The following is a 15,725-nucleotide window of genomic DNA, read 5'->3' on the forward strand; positions in this document are numbered from 1 at the left end:
TTTGTCTTTTCTAGGGGGTAAGGTACTGACTAACTTGCCGAGGGCAAAAACTAGGGGGGCAGTGTCAGCGGAGAAGAGGGTCTGGGTAGTGCAGAGGAGAATGCACCTGACCTGGAGATTTCCCAGCAGTTCCACTGAGCAAATGCAGTATCCACCTAGGGGCTGTCACAATGGATGCTGTAAACTGGAGGGGAGCCATTCCCTGGCAAAGAGAGATGCAAAGAAAAACTGGAGGTAAAAGACAAAATGCTTCAGGACCACCATGTGGCTCTGATGGACAGATGTGGTTCTCGGAGGCACCAGGAGGTGCATGTCGGGTTCAGACAGGGAAGACTTGACCCTTGTACTGATGGGACTTCACCTGGAGCATCAGACATGAGCCTGGCTTTCCAAGATCAGGAAACAGGAATCTGAATATGCAAAGCAGGCCTCAGGGTGATCAGGGGAACTGAAATGCTCTTTTATAGGAGTATCTTAAAGATCCGGCAAGACCGCATCCAAAAGGATCTGAACTGTTTCCCCCACTAAAAATTACATCACTGATGTCAACAGAGAGCAGAAAAAAGTCACCTGGTGCAAGGTCAGACAAACCTTTTGGGCTGGAAAGTCAATGCTTTTTACACTGAGGGTGGTGAAACAGTGGTACAGGCTGCCCAGAGAGGTGCTGGATGCCCCATCCCTGGAGACATTGCAGGCCAGGCTGGATGTGGTTCTGGGCAACCTGATCTAGGTGAAGATGTCCCTGCTCATTGCAGGGGGCTGGAACTAGATGAGCGTTGAAGGTCCCTTCCAACCCAAGCTATTCTGTGAGTCAATGTGTTTGTAACACTAGGAGCAGTGAGGTTTGTTAGCTGTGTGTGAAGTGCCAGGAGGGAGGGAACCCTTGCTAAAGTGCAGGTTGTCAGTCCCAGCACTTCCAGCCCCACGTTCCTGCTTTGGTGATGCTCTTCAGACCCGCTAAGTGCTCCGGTTGGGTAGTGGTGACTGTAACCCCAGTGTCCCTGCCCTAGTGCGCCATGCGCTCCAGCCGGCAGGCGAGCGCAGTGTGTGAGAGGCTGCCGCAGGCACCCTGCTGCTCTGGGTGCACTCCTTTGTGTTCGCTTTGCTGTTCACGCACACAGCCTCGGGGCCCGCCCGGCCGCACTCTCCCCGCGGAGCCCCGGTACGAGGCGCGGCGGGGTCCCTGCAGCGCCCGGCGGCCGGGAGAGGGCGCGCAAGGGCCGGAGCTCCGCCCCGCCTCCGCCCTCCGACGCCGTCCGGTCGCTCGCGGGCGGCCGGCGGGATCGTGCGGTAGCGCCGCTGCCCCCTGCGCGGCTGGAGCCTCGCCTCGGCCGGGCCCGCTGGGGTCCGCGGCTGCTGCTCCTTCGGCTCCCGGCGGCGGAGCCCTGCTCAGGTAAGCGGGGAGCGGGGTCCCCTCTCCCTTCCCCTCGGTCCCGGGTCGGCGGGAGCAGCCGGGGTACGGTCCTGGCCCGGTTTCTCCCCACCGGGTCCGGACCGTGCTGAGCCCTCGCCCCAAGCACCTCCCGGCGGAGCCCGGCCGCCTTCTTACCCGTTGCCCGCCCCACCGCAGGGCCCGGCAGCGTGGCGGCCTGCGGGGCGCTGGTTGGCGTCTGCCCGGCCCGCCGGGGTCCCGGTGTCCCCGTGCTCGGTGCCTGGCCGTGTGCCGCCGGGATGCCTCTCCCGTCCTCTCTCTCCCCGCAGGGAGGCGGCCGGCGGGTTCGCTGGGGGCAGCTCCCAGCTCGATGCTGCTGCCGGCCTGGGAAATGCGCCTCTACGGGCTCCTCGCCGTGGGCTCGCACCTTTACGCGTTCTACGAGGCGCACCGAGTGTCCCGAAGTAAGTTCGCGATGGGGGTGCGCGCTCCTGCCCTCCCTGGAGTTGTTCTCCGAGTTGGTGTCTACTTTGCTCCCCTGCGCGGAGTGCCCGTGCTCCTCCTGGCTGCCAACCAGCCCTGTGCGAGGAAGCAGCAGCCAGGTGCCAGCGGGGCAGAGAGCTTTGTCCTAGGGCTCTTGGCAAGGGTGTCAGGGAAGAGGTGGGCTCAGAGCCTTGTCTGTGCGGCTTTGGGGTCAGTTTGTTTCCAAACACCTGCCTCTGCCTTGAGTAATTTCTTGGTAGCTGCTGCAGTGGCTTGTTCTGGTTTGGTGGGGCTGTGTCGTGCAGAGGAGGGGTGGGGGGGTTAAACAAGTTATGTTTGTGTGTCCCTTCTGCTCTGCTGGGGGAAACCAGGTAAGGGGCAAGTATAGCTCTGAGCCATTCAGTGCCCTTGCCTTTGCTGTAGGGCAGAGCCATGGCTTGGTTGGGCAGCTCACCTGGTGAGTGGAGGCATGGTGATGTGCTTCGGTGCCTCCATCAGTGGAGGCCTTTCAGGAGTGTGCAGCAGAGGCCACAGCCCCGAGTGTCACATTAGACAAAGCCTTGGGTGACATGGTGTGAGGCGTCCCTGGCCATGGCAGCGGGGTGGAACTGGATGATCTTAAGGCCCTTTCTAACCCAAACCATTCTATGATTCTGTGATTCTCCCTGCTCTGGCTGCTGTGTCCTTAGCAAAGGTTTACTTTTCTCTGCAGAGTATGAAGCTGCGATGGACACAGAGTTTGGGCTGGAACCAGGGACTCTCTTTCGGGGCCTCAAAAAGGTAGGATGGGTGACAGGTAATAGCATCTTTTATTTTGTGGCAGTGAACACATCTCCGTGTTTTCTGCTCACCTGAACTGCTGATCTAGCTTCAGAGTTTGTAGTAACTGTGCAGATATGGATGTTCATAGTCAATTTCAGTCTATTTCTACTGAGGAACTTGCCAGGTGTGTCTAGATCTGAAAATCATAACGCCAGTTTGGTTTCTTGATCCTGCACTAAGCATTTCTCCTTTGTTAATTACTTAGTAACCTTCTGGTTTACTGTTTGGCTTTAAAAACTATCATTCCCTTTGGGATTTCCTGCAGCCTTATCCCTCTTTTTCCTCTTGCTGGGTGGCTTGGATAACGTCAGCTTAAGATCAGTGAACACACGTTTTCCTCTTGGCTGGTCTTTAGTACACCATAAACAGAACAGATTCATGAGGCATACAGGCTTAAAGAAACATGGTTGGTATTAAAAATATACCCCAAGCTAATAAGAAAATTAGGACCCAAGCCAAAAAGCAACCTCACCATGTGCTTTTGGCCTCACATCCTTCTGAAGTACAGCTGATACGTGTTACTAATATTGAGAATGATTTACACAAGACCAGGCACACACACCTGTGGAAGTATTTAGGTGTTCAGGCCCTGGTAAGGGACCCTTCACATGTGCTCTCAAGAAAGCCATAAAGCACTTGTGGAGATGCACTTTTGGTGGGGCTTTGTGTAGGACACAAGGCCACCAGCTGATCCCTCTTAAATAATTTACATAAAACCCCCATGTCGCAAGAACCTCCAGCTGACCTCACTTTGTCTGATCCCACCTGGGCTTTGTTGAAATGGGGAGTGAAGCTCCTCTTCCAGCAAGGTGCCTCTTCAGCCAAGCTGAGATAAATACAAATTCCTGGCTAAACTTTGCATGGGTTCAGTGTAGTCCAAAATGTGGTTTTTTTTCTTTATATATGGAAAAGAGAGTCTTAACACTAAAAGATGAGAGCAAGCAAAGACATGAATTTGTTGGCTTTGAAGAGATGACCCAGATCAGTAGTAGCAGACTTAATTCGTTGTTTCCTGAGAAGCTTCTTAATGGAGAACCCAAGTGAGGCCGTGCTGGACTGGAAGCCTTGAGGACCCTTGCAGCAGTGTGCATCTCTATGCAGTCACCAGCCTGTTCGCCATGTCCTGGGGAGGAGGTGTGTGTGCGGGGTGCCTCTCTTTGTAGTTAGAAAACTCCCTGGCATCTGGGGGGCAAGGCAGTGATTACTGGTCAGGTTCAGCACCAGCTGTGAGGGGCTTAGGAGTTGTGACACCACCTCTAAAGCTCTTTTTCTGCATTTCACACCATTGGAAGTCAAAATGGTGCTGTCAGAGCTCACTGCTGTAAGTGATCCAACTGGATTGCTGAAGTGACATTCTGCAGATGTGGAGGCCCGTGATGTTGGGTAATGGACCTAATGTGCATGTGTTTCCTGTAAGAACATGCTTTTATGGCCAGATACACATAGTGACCAGTTCCCTTGGTGCCCCAGGACCCCATGGACTTTGAGTGGAGCTACTGGATTGAATGGGGAAGGGAACGTATACTGTGGCTTCTGGCTGGTCACCTGCTGGTATCCCAAGTGTCCAGGCTCTTGGTGGAGAAGGTATGTAAGGAGTTTCTCCACAGCAGGGGGTTTCTGTGGGTTTCAGTTTACTTGGGCATGGGAAACTTGGCACTGAAGCCACTGAGTGTGGAGAATCCCTTTCTGGGGGTGAATTGTGTGAGTGGGTCTGTGGTGATGTTCAGGTGAGATCTGAGCCTCCAGCCCATGAAAACCTGTGCTTTGTTGTGGGCCATTAACCAGTGTCATTTGACCTCTGCACCAAAGAAGGTTGTAGTTGCTCCTTTCCAAGACTGTGAGGTGATGACTGCTTGGGTTTTGGCATGGCTGCTGAATGATTGTATGATTGTGAGAAATGACTGGCATGTGGTGTCCCACTTGCTAGTCTGGGGAAGGAAAGGAGGAACTTATGTTCTCCTCCAGATCAGGGAGACTCTGGATTTCATACATGCTGCTACAGAAACCCCTTCCATGTATCCCCATCCTTTATGGATACAGTTGGTTTCTCTATATGGTTTCCCAAGGAAGCGTGGAATCGCCATCCCTGGAAGTGTTCATACGAGGCCCTCAGTGCCATGGGTTATTGGTGACCTTGGCAGTGCTGGGGAATGGTTGGACTGGATGAGCTTAAAGGGCTTTTCCGACCCAATTGACTATGATTCTATGTTTATTCTTAACCTTGTTGACTGCCTTTTTTTCCACTGTCAACCCTGTGTAGGACAGCGCAGATACTGAGTGGTTGGTTGGTTGTTTTTCTTTAGAAATAATCAAACTAAAACCTGTTTATTTTTCTTTGACAGTATAAACCATGGTGTTTGATGGTTTATGGAATGGCTGCCTGCTGGTTGCTACTGGGAATCAAGGGCTTTGCTGTCATCTTGTTGCATGCAACAATTTCGTTTGCTGTGGCTCAGTTTCAGCTGTCGGTCCTGACGTGGTTGTGCTCCCTTACTCTGCTATCCACCTTACGTATACCAGCTGTGGAAGAAGCCAAGGTAATGGGAAAAGGATTATCAAATCAGTTATGGTGGTGGGTGCCCGTTATGGCAGCTATAGTTTTGACAAAGTACTGGTCTTATTTCTCAGTCATGCTGGTCAGTGCATTGAGATGAAGTATGAGCGTTAATGTGCAAGTGGTACTCAGTAGAGCTGATGTGTGATAGTGCTTTAGTAGTGCTGTAGTAAACACATCTCTTGCTCTTTGAAGCTGTAATCGTACCAGTTTAAGGTGCTGGCTTTTGGGTTTGTATCCAGGAGTTGCTTAGTCAAGCAGAAGGTTCAGTAACATCTTTCCAGCCTTGAGCTTTCTCAGGAGTGACTGATTCTTTTCAGATCTGAACTGCAGCCTTTGGCTTCAGCCCTAGCAGTCCCTTTGCTTGACAGTAGTACTGCCAGCTGGTTTGGGTATTGTAGTACTGAGCCAAATCTGAGGGACATACTGCCATTCCTGTAAGAATAGGTCTCCTGCTATCATAGTTATGCACAACCTAATATGTTACTGAAATGAAACTGTTGGCTCTATATGCAGGTAGCAGTAGCTCTGGAGACCCCTTTCTCTGTCAGTTCCATCTCTCCAGTGCTGCTTGTTCATGTGTTAATGCTCACTTCAAATGCTTGTGCCAGCTGCTGTTAGATTTAGTTGCTTCCTGCTGCTGGTGACCCTGAAAGTGAGGATCTGGGTGGGCATCGCTGTCCAGCCATACAGAAATCACAGACTTGCCCCATCATGTTCTGGCTTTATTTTGTATTGCAGAGGAAGTGGTATGACACTGAGAATGAGTATTACCTCCTGCTCTTCACCCTGTCTGTCCGCTGCCTCTTCTGCACTAGCTTCAGCCTGGAGTACTGCTGGCATGGACCTGCCCAGAAGTCATCCCACTCATTCCTCTGGATGCTGGCATATGTCTTTTATTACCCCACCTTCCACAACGGGCCCCTTATGAATTTTGATGAATTCAGTAAGCAGGTAACAGAGCTTTTGAAGATCACAGTTACTGATTTTTAGTGCATCTGTGCCTCGAGTGAATTGGGTGAGGAGCTATTGGAAGTGGATGGTGATCTCTTTTCAGCTGCGAAATCTAGACACAGGCCCCATGCTTTGAAGAATAGATTAAAGCATGATAGGTTGATCTTGAGAGATTCTAATACCGATCATGAGAATGTTAGGTAGACAATTTTATCCAGTTTTCCATGAGATGCTCTTTTAATGGTGTTTTGTAATGCAGTTTACTGGTAAGCCCGAGTTTGTTTATTTTCTAGTTTCCTACTTGACAGAAATTAACGCAGATGAGACTTTCAAACAGAAGGTGTTCCCAATGTTACTCTTTATCTGTTGTCCTTTTGTCTTCAAGTGTTGAAGTACGTTACATGCAAAAGGGAAGGCCATAGTTAGAAACCAGTCTTGGGTATTCACGCTTGTATGGCAGCCATGGCCCAATGAACTCACATTGGGCTGGTAACTAACATATTTAGTTAACATATGTTGTCAAAAGTGCTTATATCTGGTGCTTGGTTGGAGAAGGGTTTATTAGACTCCAGTGTTAGAGAAGGTGGAAAGAAAGCAAAGTAGCTTTCCGTGGCTGGCTGATTAGTTCCCCCATCAGACTCTGATAGCTATTTGTGTCTGAAATAATTTTTTCCTCAATGAGGTACTTTGGAAACAGAAAAAACCTCCAGAAAAGGAGTTTTCACTCCTGCACGTTTTGACTTCAGTACACACATCTCTAACTGCTGCTGTAACAGCTTTCCTCCTTGCTGATGGTTTGAAAGATTCCAGTTTTTACTTAGACTCCTTGGAGATTAAGAATTGTTTGGGTGTCTAAAGCTGTCTTCATCATTTTGAAAATACAAAATCATGTTCTAGGGATGATTTTGAGTGTAGCATTGGGAATTCAACCATCTCCTGGGTATCAACTTGAGGACAAACCTTCCTCCCCAAGTTCTACTTCACAGGATGTTTTTTTGTCTGACATCAGATTTATCCCTTCAACCAGGAGCCCAGTGACACACGTTGTTACAGTCTTCAAATGCTCATAATTCTAGCTTGCAGTTGCTGGGCTGGATTTTTGTTTGCCTCTCCTCTATTAGGCAGAAGAAGGTAACATCGTCAGCAGCAGCTGGCTCTTAACTCTGAAACAGGTTTTAGAGTCTCAGAAAGCTGCTGGTTTATGTTGGGAGTTCCTGAATTTCCCATCTTGTTGGTGTGAAAACAGCTGATGATTACTTGGAACGCTTTTCTTCAGGCTAAATGAGCTGGTTAGCATGTTAAAATGTGAAAGACTTGACCTATCTTACTGAACATCTTTTCCTAGGGCCTTGCAGGCTGCTTTTCAAGCCTAATTTTACATGACAAGGGAAAACCTCACATTTCCATGTTTAATGTTTTCCTGGTTTTCTTGCACACTTGAGTAAGTGTGGAATCGCCACCTGTGATGTGTGACCTCCCATATGAAGACAGGCTGAGAATGTTGGGGCTGTTCAGCCTGGAGAAGAGAAGCTGAGTGGAGACCTCAGAGCAGCTTCCAGTGTCTGAAGGGGGCTACAAGGGTGCTGGAGAGGGGCTCTTCATCAGGGACTGCAGCGACAGGACAAGGGGTGATGGGTTCAAACTGAAACAGGGCAAGTCCAGGTTAGATCTAAGGCAGAAGCTCTTCCCTGTGAGGGTGCTGAGGCGCTGGCACAGGGTGCCCAGAGAAGCTGTGGCTGCCCCATCCCTGGCAGTGCTCAAGGCCAGGTTGGACAGAGCCTTGGGTGACATTGTGTAGTGTGAGGCATCCTTGCTCACAGGACATTGGATGATCTTAAGGTCCTTTCCAACTCAAACCATTCTGTGATTCTATGATGTCTGTAGCTAGCATCACTGGGATAAAATGGATGAGCGGACGCACACAGTCATAGATGTACAAAACGTGAATTAATTTTTAGGTAATTCTATGTTTCTGTTGTTTGATCATATTCTTTTTTATTGTGGAAAGAGGGTAAAAGTATGTCAGTGTGTTTACTATAGTTTGGGACATCTTAAGAAACAGCCTCATATTTAACTTGTGGTTAACTGCCATTTGCTCAGCACATCATATAAGTCTGGCTGATCTTGGCAATGCTACAGGAGAAGAACGGAGAACTGTCCTGAAATAATCCCATGCAGTGAGTAGAAGCTGGAGGTACTGTAAGAGCCAGCAGTTACTGTTTGTGTTTGGTAGGGCTGCTGCTTGGAAAACCTTCTCCTTCATAGCTGTGTTTTCTTTCAACTTCTTTTGATCATCTCTAAAGATTGATCAAGTCACAGGAACTAAGAAGTGTCTCATGTCTGGATCCTATTCAGGTTAACAGCACTTGGCCTTTCCTACAACAGTTTGGTGCAGTGTATGGTCATGTGTGATCTCTTGTTGATTTCTGCTGCTTACTGAGATTGAGAATGGAGAGGCCAGGTCAGGAATTAGCAAATGGCACAGTCAGGTGGTCCCCTTAGGAATGAATAGCAGATGAAATTTAATCAAGTTCTCGGGGGTTGGTGTGTGAGTACGACAGTTATGTGCCATATCACTTCTTTGGGTTTCTTTTTTAGATGAGGAGCCAAGAAGCTTTCAGTTTGAAGACCAATCTTAGGATCTTAATGGTGGGCATAATGCGTATTTTCTTTTGGTGGTGCCTGGCTGAGCTGATGATTCACCTCATGTATATCCATGCTCTCTACAGCAGCGCTCCTCCTTTGGAAGCTGCATCATACTGGGCCTTGGGTGAGTACAGAAACAACAGCAGAAATCTTTTTTTCTCCCCCCTACTTCACGAACCCCAGTGTACTTCTCTTGTGTTCCTCTGTATGTTCTTAGGAATAGCGCATTATGGCCAGTGACTGTCAGAAAGACAGTCTATGGACATCATGTAGCATGTAGATCTTCTGAGAAGCTTATAGTTAAACTGGCTGAGCTGCTTCCTAAACTGAAAATCATTCTGTATATTTTCTAACCTAAAGTGTGTGTCAAAACTTTGGTCTAAAGTGGTTTCCCATAGAACTGGACACTTAAAAGAGTTTTGGTATAGGGATGGAGGAGGGGAGATGTTAGGAACTAAAGTGTTTATTGGCCTCTTTCTGTTTGATGCTTCAATTCTGTATTCATATTGAAAGGTAAAATGACAACACTCGTGAAAAAAGCAGGGACAAGGAATTGCTGTTTTCCTGCTTCACTTTGCCCCCTTCCTTCCCCTCCGACCTCTCTGGTGTTTCATTAAAATGCCCAACTGTGATGGGAAGAAAAATGAGCACTGATAAATGTAACTGAAAATAGAAAGGGCTTAGAGTGCTGCATAGGTGTAGGTTAACCCATAAGCAACTGTTGCACGTGGTTAGTTTGATTTTCCCCTCTGCTATCACAGAATAGTTTGGGTTGGAAAGGACCTTAAAGCTCACCCAGTTCCAACCCCTGCCACATGCAGGGACACCTTCCCCTGGAGCAGCTTGCTCCAAGCCCCTGTGTCCAACCTGGCCTTGAGCACTGCCAGGCATGGGGCAGCCACAGCTTCTCTGGGCACCCTGTGCCAGCGCCTCAGAACCCTCACAGGGAAGGGCTTTTCTTTGAATCACCAGGTAGGAGGAACCAAAGTGGAGAAACCCCAGGCCTTGAAATTGTGTTCTGAAAAAGCCTTGGTAATTGCTGAATAGAACGAGGTGCCTCTTCCTGTACCAGCGAGTACCAGGAGTTGTTACCAACACTGGTATGGTCCTGGCAAGCGTTCATTGCACATCATGTATGATGAGCAGCTGTGTGTTGGAGGACGCTTGTGTATTTGGACTCTGGTCAGCAGAGGGCAATGTGTGCACTCTGTGTATACATACACAATCTGTATTTGTGTATTTCCTGTATATATATTATATATATAAAAAAGAGGAAGAGCAGATGGAGAGCAGAAAGTGAGAGGTTTGCCTCTATGGTTTATTCTACCCCTCCTAACTCAGTCACTGTATAGAGCGTGGATTCTGAGTTTTCATCCCGTATTCTAAATGTCAGTGAATTGACAAGTTAAATCTGTTAGCTCCTGGTGTTGTCTGTATGTCTGACAGAAAGCTGGCCACTGGATAAGGCAGGCAAGCCTGCAGAATTGGGGACAAAGCATTGTGGCTTCGGTGTTACTGGCAGATTTCTCCTTCCCTTCAAGGCTACCAGTGTCGATGTTAAAGGTGGGGGGAGTAACTTTCCAGGCAGTAGCTAAGTAGGCTGTGTGTTTATTTGAAATCAATTAAAAAGCATTTTGAACAGATGATTAGGAAAGGCTGAAATGCCTCAAAGCAACAGGTGATGAAAGAGTGTTCAAGTAAGTTTGGCCTCTGAAACCGCTTGATTAAAATATGATCGTTTGAATTAGTCCTTTGTGGGATCCCTGCTGTTCGAAGTGTGACCCTACTCTAGGTGAGCTTTGTCTTTATAGCAGTGAAAGCAGGTGGTTAAAATATACTCCAAGTGAGATTGAGGCAGAATTTGTCACTTCTTACAATGCGTTCTCTGTAGGTTTTATCACAATGATTATACAGGTCTCAGACTCAAACCAGTGACAGGCCGCTTGCTTTAGGGAGCCATTGATATGGGAGTAAGGATACTGGTTCTGGTTTTTTTTCTGTTGATCCTTACGGATTTTCCCATGCTTCTACGCCAGTTCTTGTGCACAGCCAAACACCTCCCCTCTGTTATCTTGCGTTCTCTGTTATTAAAACCTATTGCATCAGATAGCTGAGTCTTGAGACCAAGGAAGCGGCTTGTTATTGACTCAAGAGGATTAACCACATGGTACATCAGCCTTTCTGCACCGCTGGGCTTATTGTTCATTTTGGGTTTCTTAGTTAACTGCAGCAGCTTCAAAGCAGCACGGAGCATCCACTCACCCTGTGATCCCTGGCTGCCCCGATAGCCTGGGAAACTTAGGTGTGAGGCTGTTGCGCAGTCAGCTCTAACTGGGGAGACTAGAACTGCTCCTGTGTTTTATTCCTGGGGTATCTTTGACCAATGGGCAGTAAATGCCAGTGGTGTGGGTAAGGACAACAGTGCTGTGAGATCCTGCTCTCAGCATCTCGAGGGTAATGATGATCAGTCTACACCTCAGAAGTGGGAAGCTCTCCTGTGTTCTGCAGCACTTCGTGTGGTGTACCTCTGAGGTGAGACAGCAAAGAAATAAAACCCCAAACCCTGACTGAGTTGCAATGCCGTTGCACAATGTTATATATGGCTGTGTAGAGCAGAAATGCAGAATTTACCTAAAGCAACATTACTGAGTGCACACAGGTATAAAATGAAGAAAAAACAGTACCTGGGAGAATGTGTTACCCAGCAGTAAGAGAAGTACTTTCTCTTGTGTAAAAGGAATTAGGAAGAGGTCCTAGAACCAGCAGTATACAAAATAGTGCATGGATGGTTTTGATGCCTGTGTATTTACCTGCAACAGAGGTGCAAGCTGCCCTCAATATCACCGTTTGTGTGCTTTAGCTACTGTTAGTACAGTCTGTGAAACTATATGGTTGGTTTTTAAACTTTCCTTTTTAACCTTGGGTCCTTTTGCAACTAAACCAAATACCTTCTTAGGTCAAATGTTCAGATTCTTCTTTGTGCCCTTTACAAGCCAGTACCTGAGTTGCTATAAATGTACTCTTACCCTATAGGTTGTTACATCATTCCTTCCAGTTCACTTGCAGATGCCTAGTTCTGTATGTTCGCCTGCTCTTCTGAATTTGAGCATGTCAAAGGCAGTGCAGAGTTTCTCCTTTTTGAGAGGAAGGCACCTTCTGTTCAGGTAACCCAGCTGGGCTGTGTGCTTTTGTGTTACCATGGTGTCTGGAAGGCTCAGAGGGCTCTGTAGCTTTGCCTTCCCTCTTTGCTTGTTGAATATCCCCCTGTCTCTTTATTGGCTATGTAGTGTGGGTAGATGGAGCCTGTCTCTTGAATAAACAAGGATATAGCACATGCGCTCCTGCACCGTTCTTGTACTACCGATGGAAGAACTGCTGTGATTGAAGTATCTGTGCAATGTCTTTAATGGCTGTTATATGTAGGATATATTGGGAAGTGGCAAGTTTCAAGGTCATTAACTGGGTGATGAGCATGTTGGGAATTGTGAACAGAAGGGTGTAGGTAGTTCATGTCAAGGTAGAATGTTCAGTACTCTCCTGGTCATGTTTTTTCTTTGGATCACTTCTCTCCCTGTGTTTCCTAACCTGTCAGCTGTCAGTAAAGACAGTTTATGTGCCCTCCCTGTGGATCAAGGAGCTGGGAAAGTACATAGTTAGTGGCCTCCTCTGAGACAGACCAGGTTGCATCCTCTGAGTATCGATCCTTTAATGAGTAGGGAAGCGTCATATTGCACCGTGGCCCCTGGATTTTGAGGGGTTTCAGTGAAAACTGTTTTTTGTCCATAATATGGTAAAAAATCCCCAAACTGGCTGCATCCACATCTTCCATGGACTAAATACAATAGAAAAACGTGGTAATGAAATACTAGCAGCAATCTGTTGGTTGGTTGGTTTGTTTTTCATCCTGCAAGATAATGATGAGGAGACTGATAAAACATTTGGCATCTTGATGCCAGTTGAAAACTGGAAACACAAATGTGAATCAGAAAGCTTAGTAAGATTTTTCTTACCAAGAAGTGTGTGTGTGAATGTTTTATAAGCATTCCTGCAGGCTAAACTTCCAGTATTGGCAGTTAACCTACTTTTAGGACTACTTTTTCTTTTACTCATGTGCTGTAGCTTAACCCCAGATGGCAACAGAGGACCATGTAGTTCCTCAGTCGCTTTTTTGATATGACTGGGGAGAGAACCAGAAGGGTAAAAGAAAGAAAACTCGTGGTTGAGTTCAAGACAGTTTGACAGGTAAAGCAAAAGTCATGCACTAAAGCAAAGCAAGGAATTAATTCCCCCTTTCTCATGGGCAGGCGGGTGTTCAGCCATCCCCAGGACAGCAGGGCTCCATCACGTGTAAGAGTAACCTGGGAAGACAAACACCATCGCTCTGAACATCCCCTCTTCCTACTCCCCCAGCTTTATATGCTGAGCATGGCCACAAATTCTGAGCTGTTTTAAGTGTCGTTTTCTCCCAGACTTGTGCCATGTGCCCGTAACCCTTCTGAAATATGACTGTTTGTCTCCGAGATGTGTATTCTTGGTGAACCTGCCCTGATCCTTGGTAGAAACAAGCATCTGCGATCGTTAATGCCATAGGGTCAGCGTAGCTGCGGAAAGGGTAGGTTTGTGCTGATGTGCTCATCACAAAATTGCCTGTTAAGTCACAAGTCTCGCCCATAAGTTTTGGTGATGGTAATGGACAGAAGAATGCCAAGTGTGGTTTTTAATACCTGGATCCAAATCTTCTATCAGTTACTTAGGAAAATGTTCTGCTTGAGAACCCCTGTCAAAGGCAGAGTTTTGAGACTATGGAAACTAAAGCTAATAACAATAATGCTATGCTGTGGATATACTGACTTAATTATTCTTGAAACAACGCCCTGTGAAACTTGCAAAATGCAGCTTTGCAGTAAATGTATGGAAGGTAAAAATGCGAAGGCCAATAAAAAAAGGCCAATTCATACAGCATAGGAGAATGTTCTAAGGATTTGCAAGATGACAAACTGAAAATACCTGTTTCTATTCAAGGTGGTTAATTTAATCTGGGACTTCAGCTTCACTGCTGAAGTGCATGGGTTTAAGATTGTACCAGTAATTTAACTTGGTTTTGTTTTTATCCCTTAAAACATTTCAGCTACAAATTAACCCTGAGTGCTTTGAATTAATTTATTCTGGGGAAAAGAGAGCATATGTGCAGAATTTCTTCCCTCACAGGTATTTTTAATATACATTTGCCATAGCTTGTTTCTAATTAAAGGTGCTGCTTCTGTGCAAGTTCTTTTAAAGCTCAAAATTCATAGAATCCCAGACTGGTTTGGGTTGGAAAGGACCTTGAGATAATCCAGTTCCAACCCCCTGCCAAAGGCAGGGACCCCTTCCACTGGAGCAGGTTGCTCCAAGCCCCTGTGTCCAACCTGGCCTTGAGCACTGCCAGGGATGGGGTAGCCACAGCTTCTGTGGGCACCCTGTGCCAGCGCCTCAGCTCCCTCACAGGGAAGAGCTTCTGCCTTAGATCTAACCTGAACTTGCCCTGTTTCAGTATGAACCCATCACCCCTTGTCCTGTCTCTGCAGTCCCTGATGAAGAGTCCCTCTCCAGCATTTACATACAGTGATGAAAGGCTCCAGGTTCTCAAATATAAAGTTGTAATACGCAAATTTCAGAGGAATAAAAACCAACAGAGAAACACCCGATATTTTCCCCATCTCTATTAATATACACGCAAGTTGTCATGACCATTCACTAGCAGACAGCTTAATACTTTTGTATCTTAAATAAATGTAGGCATCACATCACAGGTCATTACCCAGGCACTAGCTACTCCGTGTGTGGCAATTCTCAGACTCATAACAGTGAAGGTGCCTATCAAAATATGTAGACTAAGTCCTTATTGGTCTTCAACTAGTGCCAGCTATGCGAGAGTTCTGGCCACACATGGAAAATTAAGGGCAAGATTCCAGCATCGTAACAGCCGGACTGCATTGGCAAGAGGCAGACTTTAATCCTTCCTGCATACCTGAGATGTCCCAGCTGCTTTGCATTTGCCCCATTACAGCCCAGAGCAGGCAGAAGTGCACTGCTTCACCTGAGCTTTAAACATGGAGCACAAAGGGGAATTTAAGATCAATGCTCAATTTCTCAAACACACAATATGACAGGATTTGTTCTTTAGTGTTCAGTTTGCTCCATTAATGCCTTATCGCTGGCAGTGTTCAAGGCCAGGTTGGATGGGGCTTGGAGCAACCTGCTCTAGTGGAAGGTGTCCCTGCCCGTGGCAGGGAATTGGAGCTGGATGAGCTTTAAGGTCTCTTCCAACCCAAACCAGGCTGGGATGCTGTGATTTTTCTCAGGTCTCAAGAGAGTGGTAGCCTGTTTCTGTAAATCTCATTCCATCATGCACAGCCAAAGGGGTTTTGGATTTTACCAGTGCACAGACAGCTGTGATCTTCATAATTGGTTTGTGTGGGTGTCAGCATTCAGCTCTCCAATGAAATTTGTCAGAAGAGAAATGAGAAACTGAATGAGATGGGAATTAAAGCAGAAAGTTGGCTGTATAGATGATTTAGCAGTAATCTAATGTGTGGCTAATTGGCTGGTATCCAAATTGTGCTTCTGATTGTTTGTTTTCCTCTGGGAAGAATGCTACTGAATACTAGATGCCTGCTTCCCTGAAGGAAAATACCATGAGCTTCATGTCTAGGTGTTTTGTTCGAACATCAGTTTTTATCTTGTATGGCACAACTGTTTCTGATTGTGCACATGGATCATGATATTAAACGTAAAAACGTTGTATTGTAGTAGCAAAATGCTGGCCCTGTGTAGGGCAGCGGGAGTTTCGCAATTTGCGGTATTAGTGCCAGGATTTCACCCTAGGTTGTTATATGTGACATGAATTTTTAA

General features: G+C 47.0%; 1 protein-coding gene across 14 annotated transcripts in view; it reads left to right on the forward strand.

Moving 5' to 3' along the window:
* The first annotated feature begins 1,250 nt into the window (after nucleotides 1-1,250).
* The window catches only part of HHAT (hedgehog acyltransferase), a 145,984-nt gene continuing 131,509 nt past the window's right edge, over nucleotides 1,251-15,725 (forward strand). For 13 of the 14 annotated variants that reach the window (XM_065679317.1, XM_065679321.1, XM_065679322.1 and 10 more), the window contains exons 1-7: nucleotides 1,320-1,393; nucleotides 1,702-1,836; nucleotides 2,568-2,635; nucleotides 4,148-4,261; nucleotides 5,020-5,214; nucleotides 5,973-6,185; nucleotides 8,784-8,955. In XM_065679317.1, coding sequence (XP_065535389.1) covers nucleotides 1,743-1,836; nucleotides 2,568-2,635; nucleotides 4,148-4,261; nucleotides 5,020-5,214; nucleotides 5,973-6,185; nucleotides 8,784-8,955 — 856 coding nt within the window. In that variant the 5' untranslated portion in view covers nucleotides 1,320-1,393; nucleotides 1,702-1,742. Of the gene's footprint in view, nucleotides 1,394-1,701; nucleotides 1,837-2,567; nucleotides 2,636-4,147; nucleotides 4,262-5,019; nucleotides 5,215-5,972; nucleotides 6,186-8,783; nucleotides 8,956-15,725 lie in introns of all 14 variants that reach the window. The other variant, XM_065679332.1, reaches the window with a different exon arrangement.

This window comes from Lathamus discolor, chromosome 5 (assembly GCF_037157495.1).
Source record: "Lathamus discolor isolate bLatDis1 chromosome 5, bLatDis1.hap1, whole genome shotgun sequence".
NCBI classification, from domain to species: domain Eukaryota; kingdom Metazoa; phylum Chordata; class Aves; order Psittaciformes; family Psittacidae; genus Lathamus; species Lathamus discolor.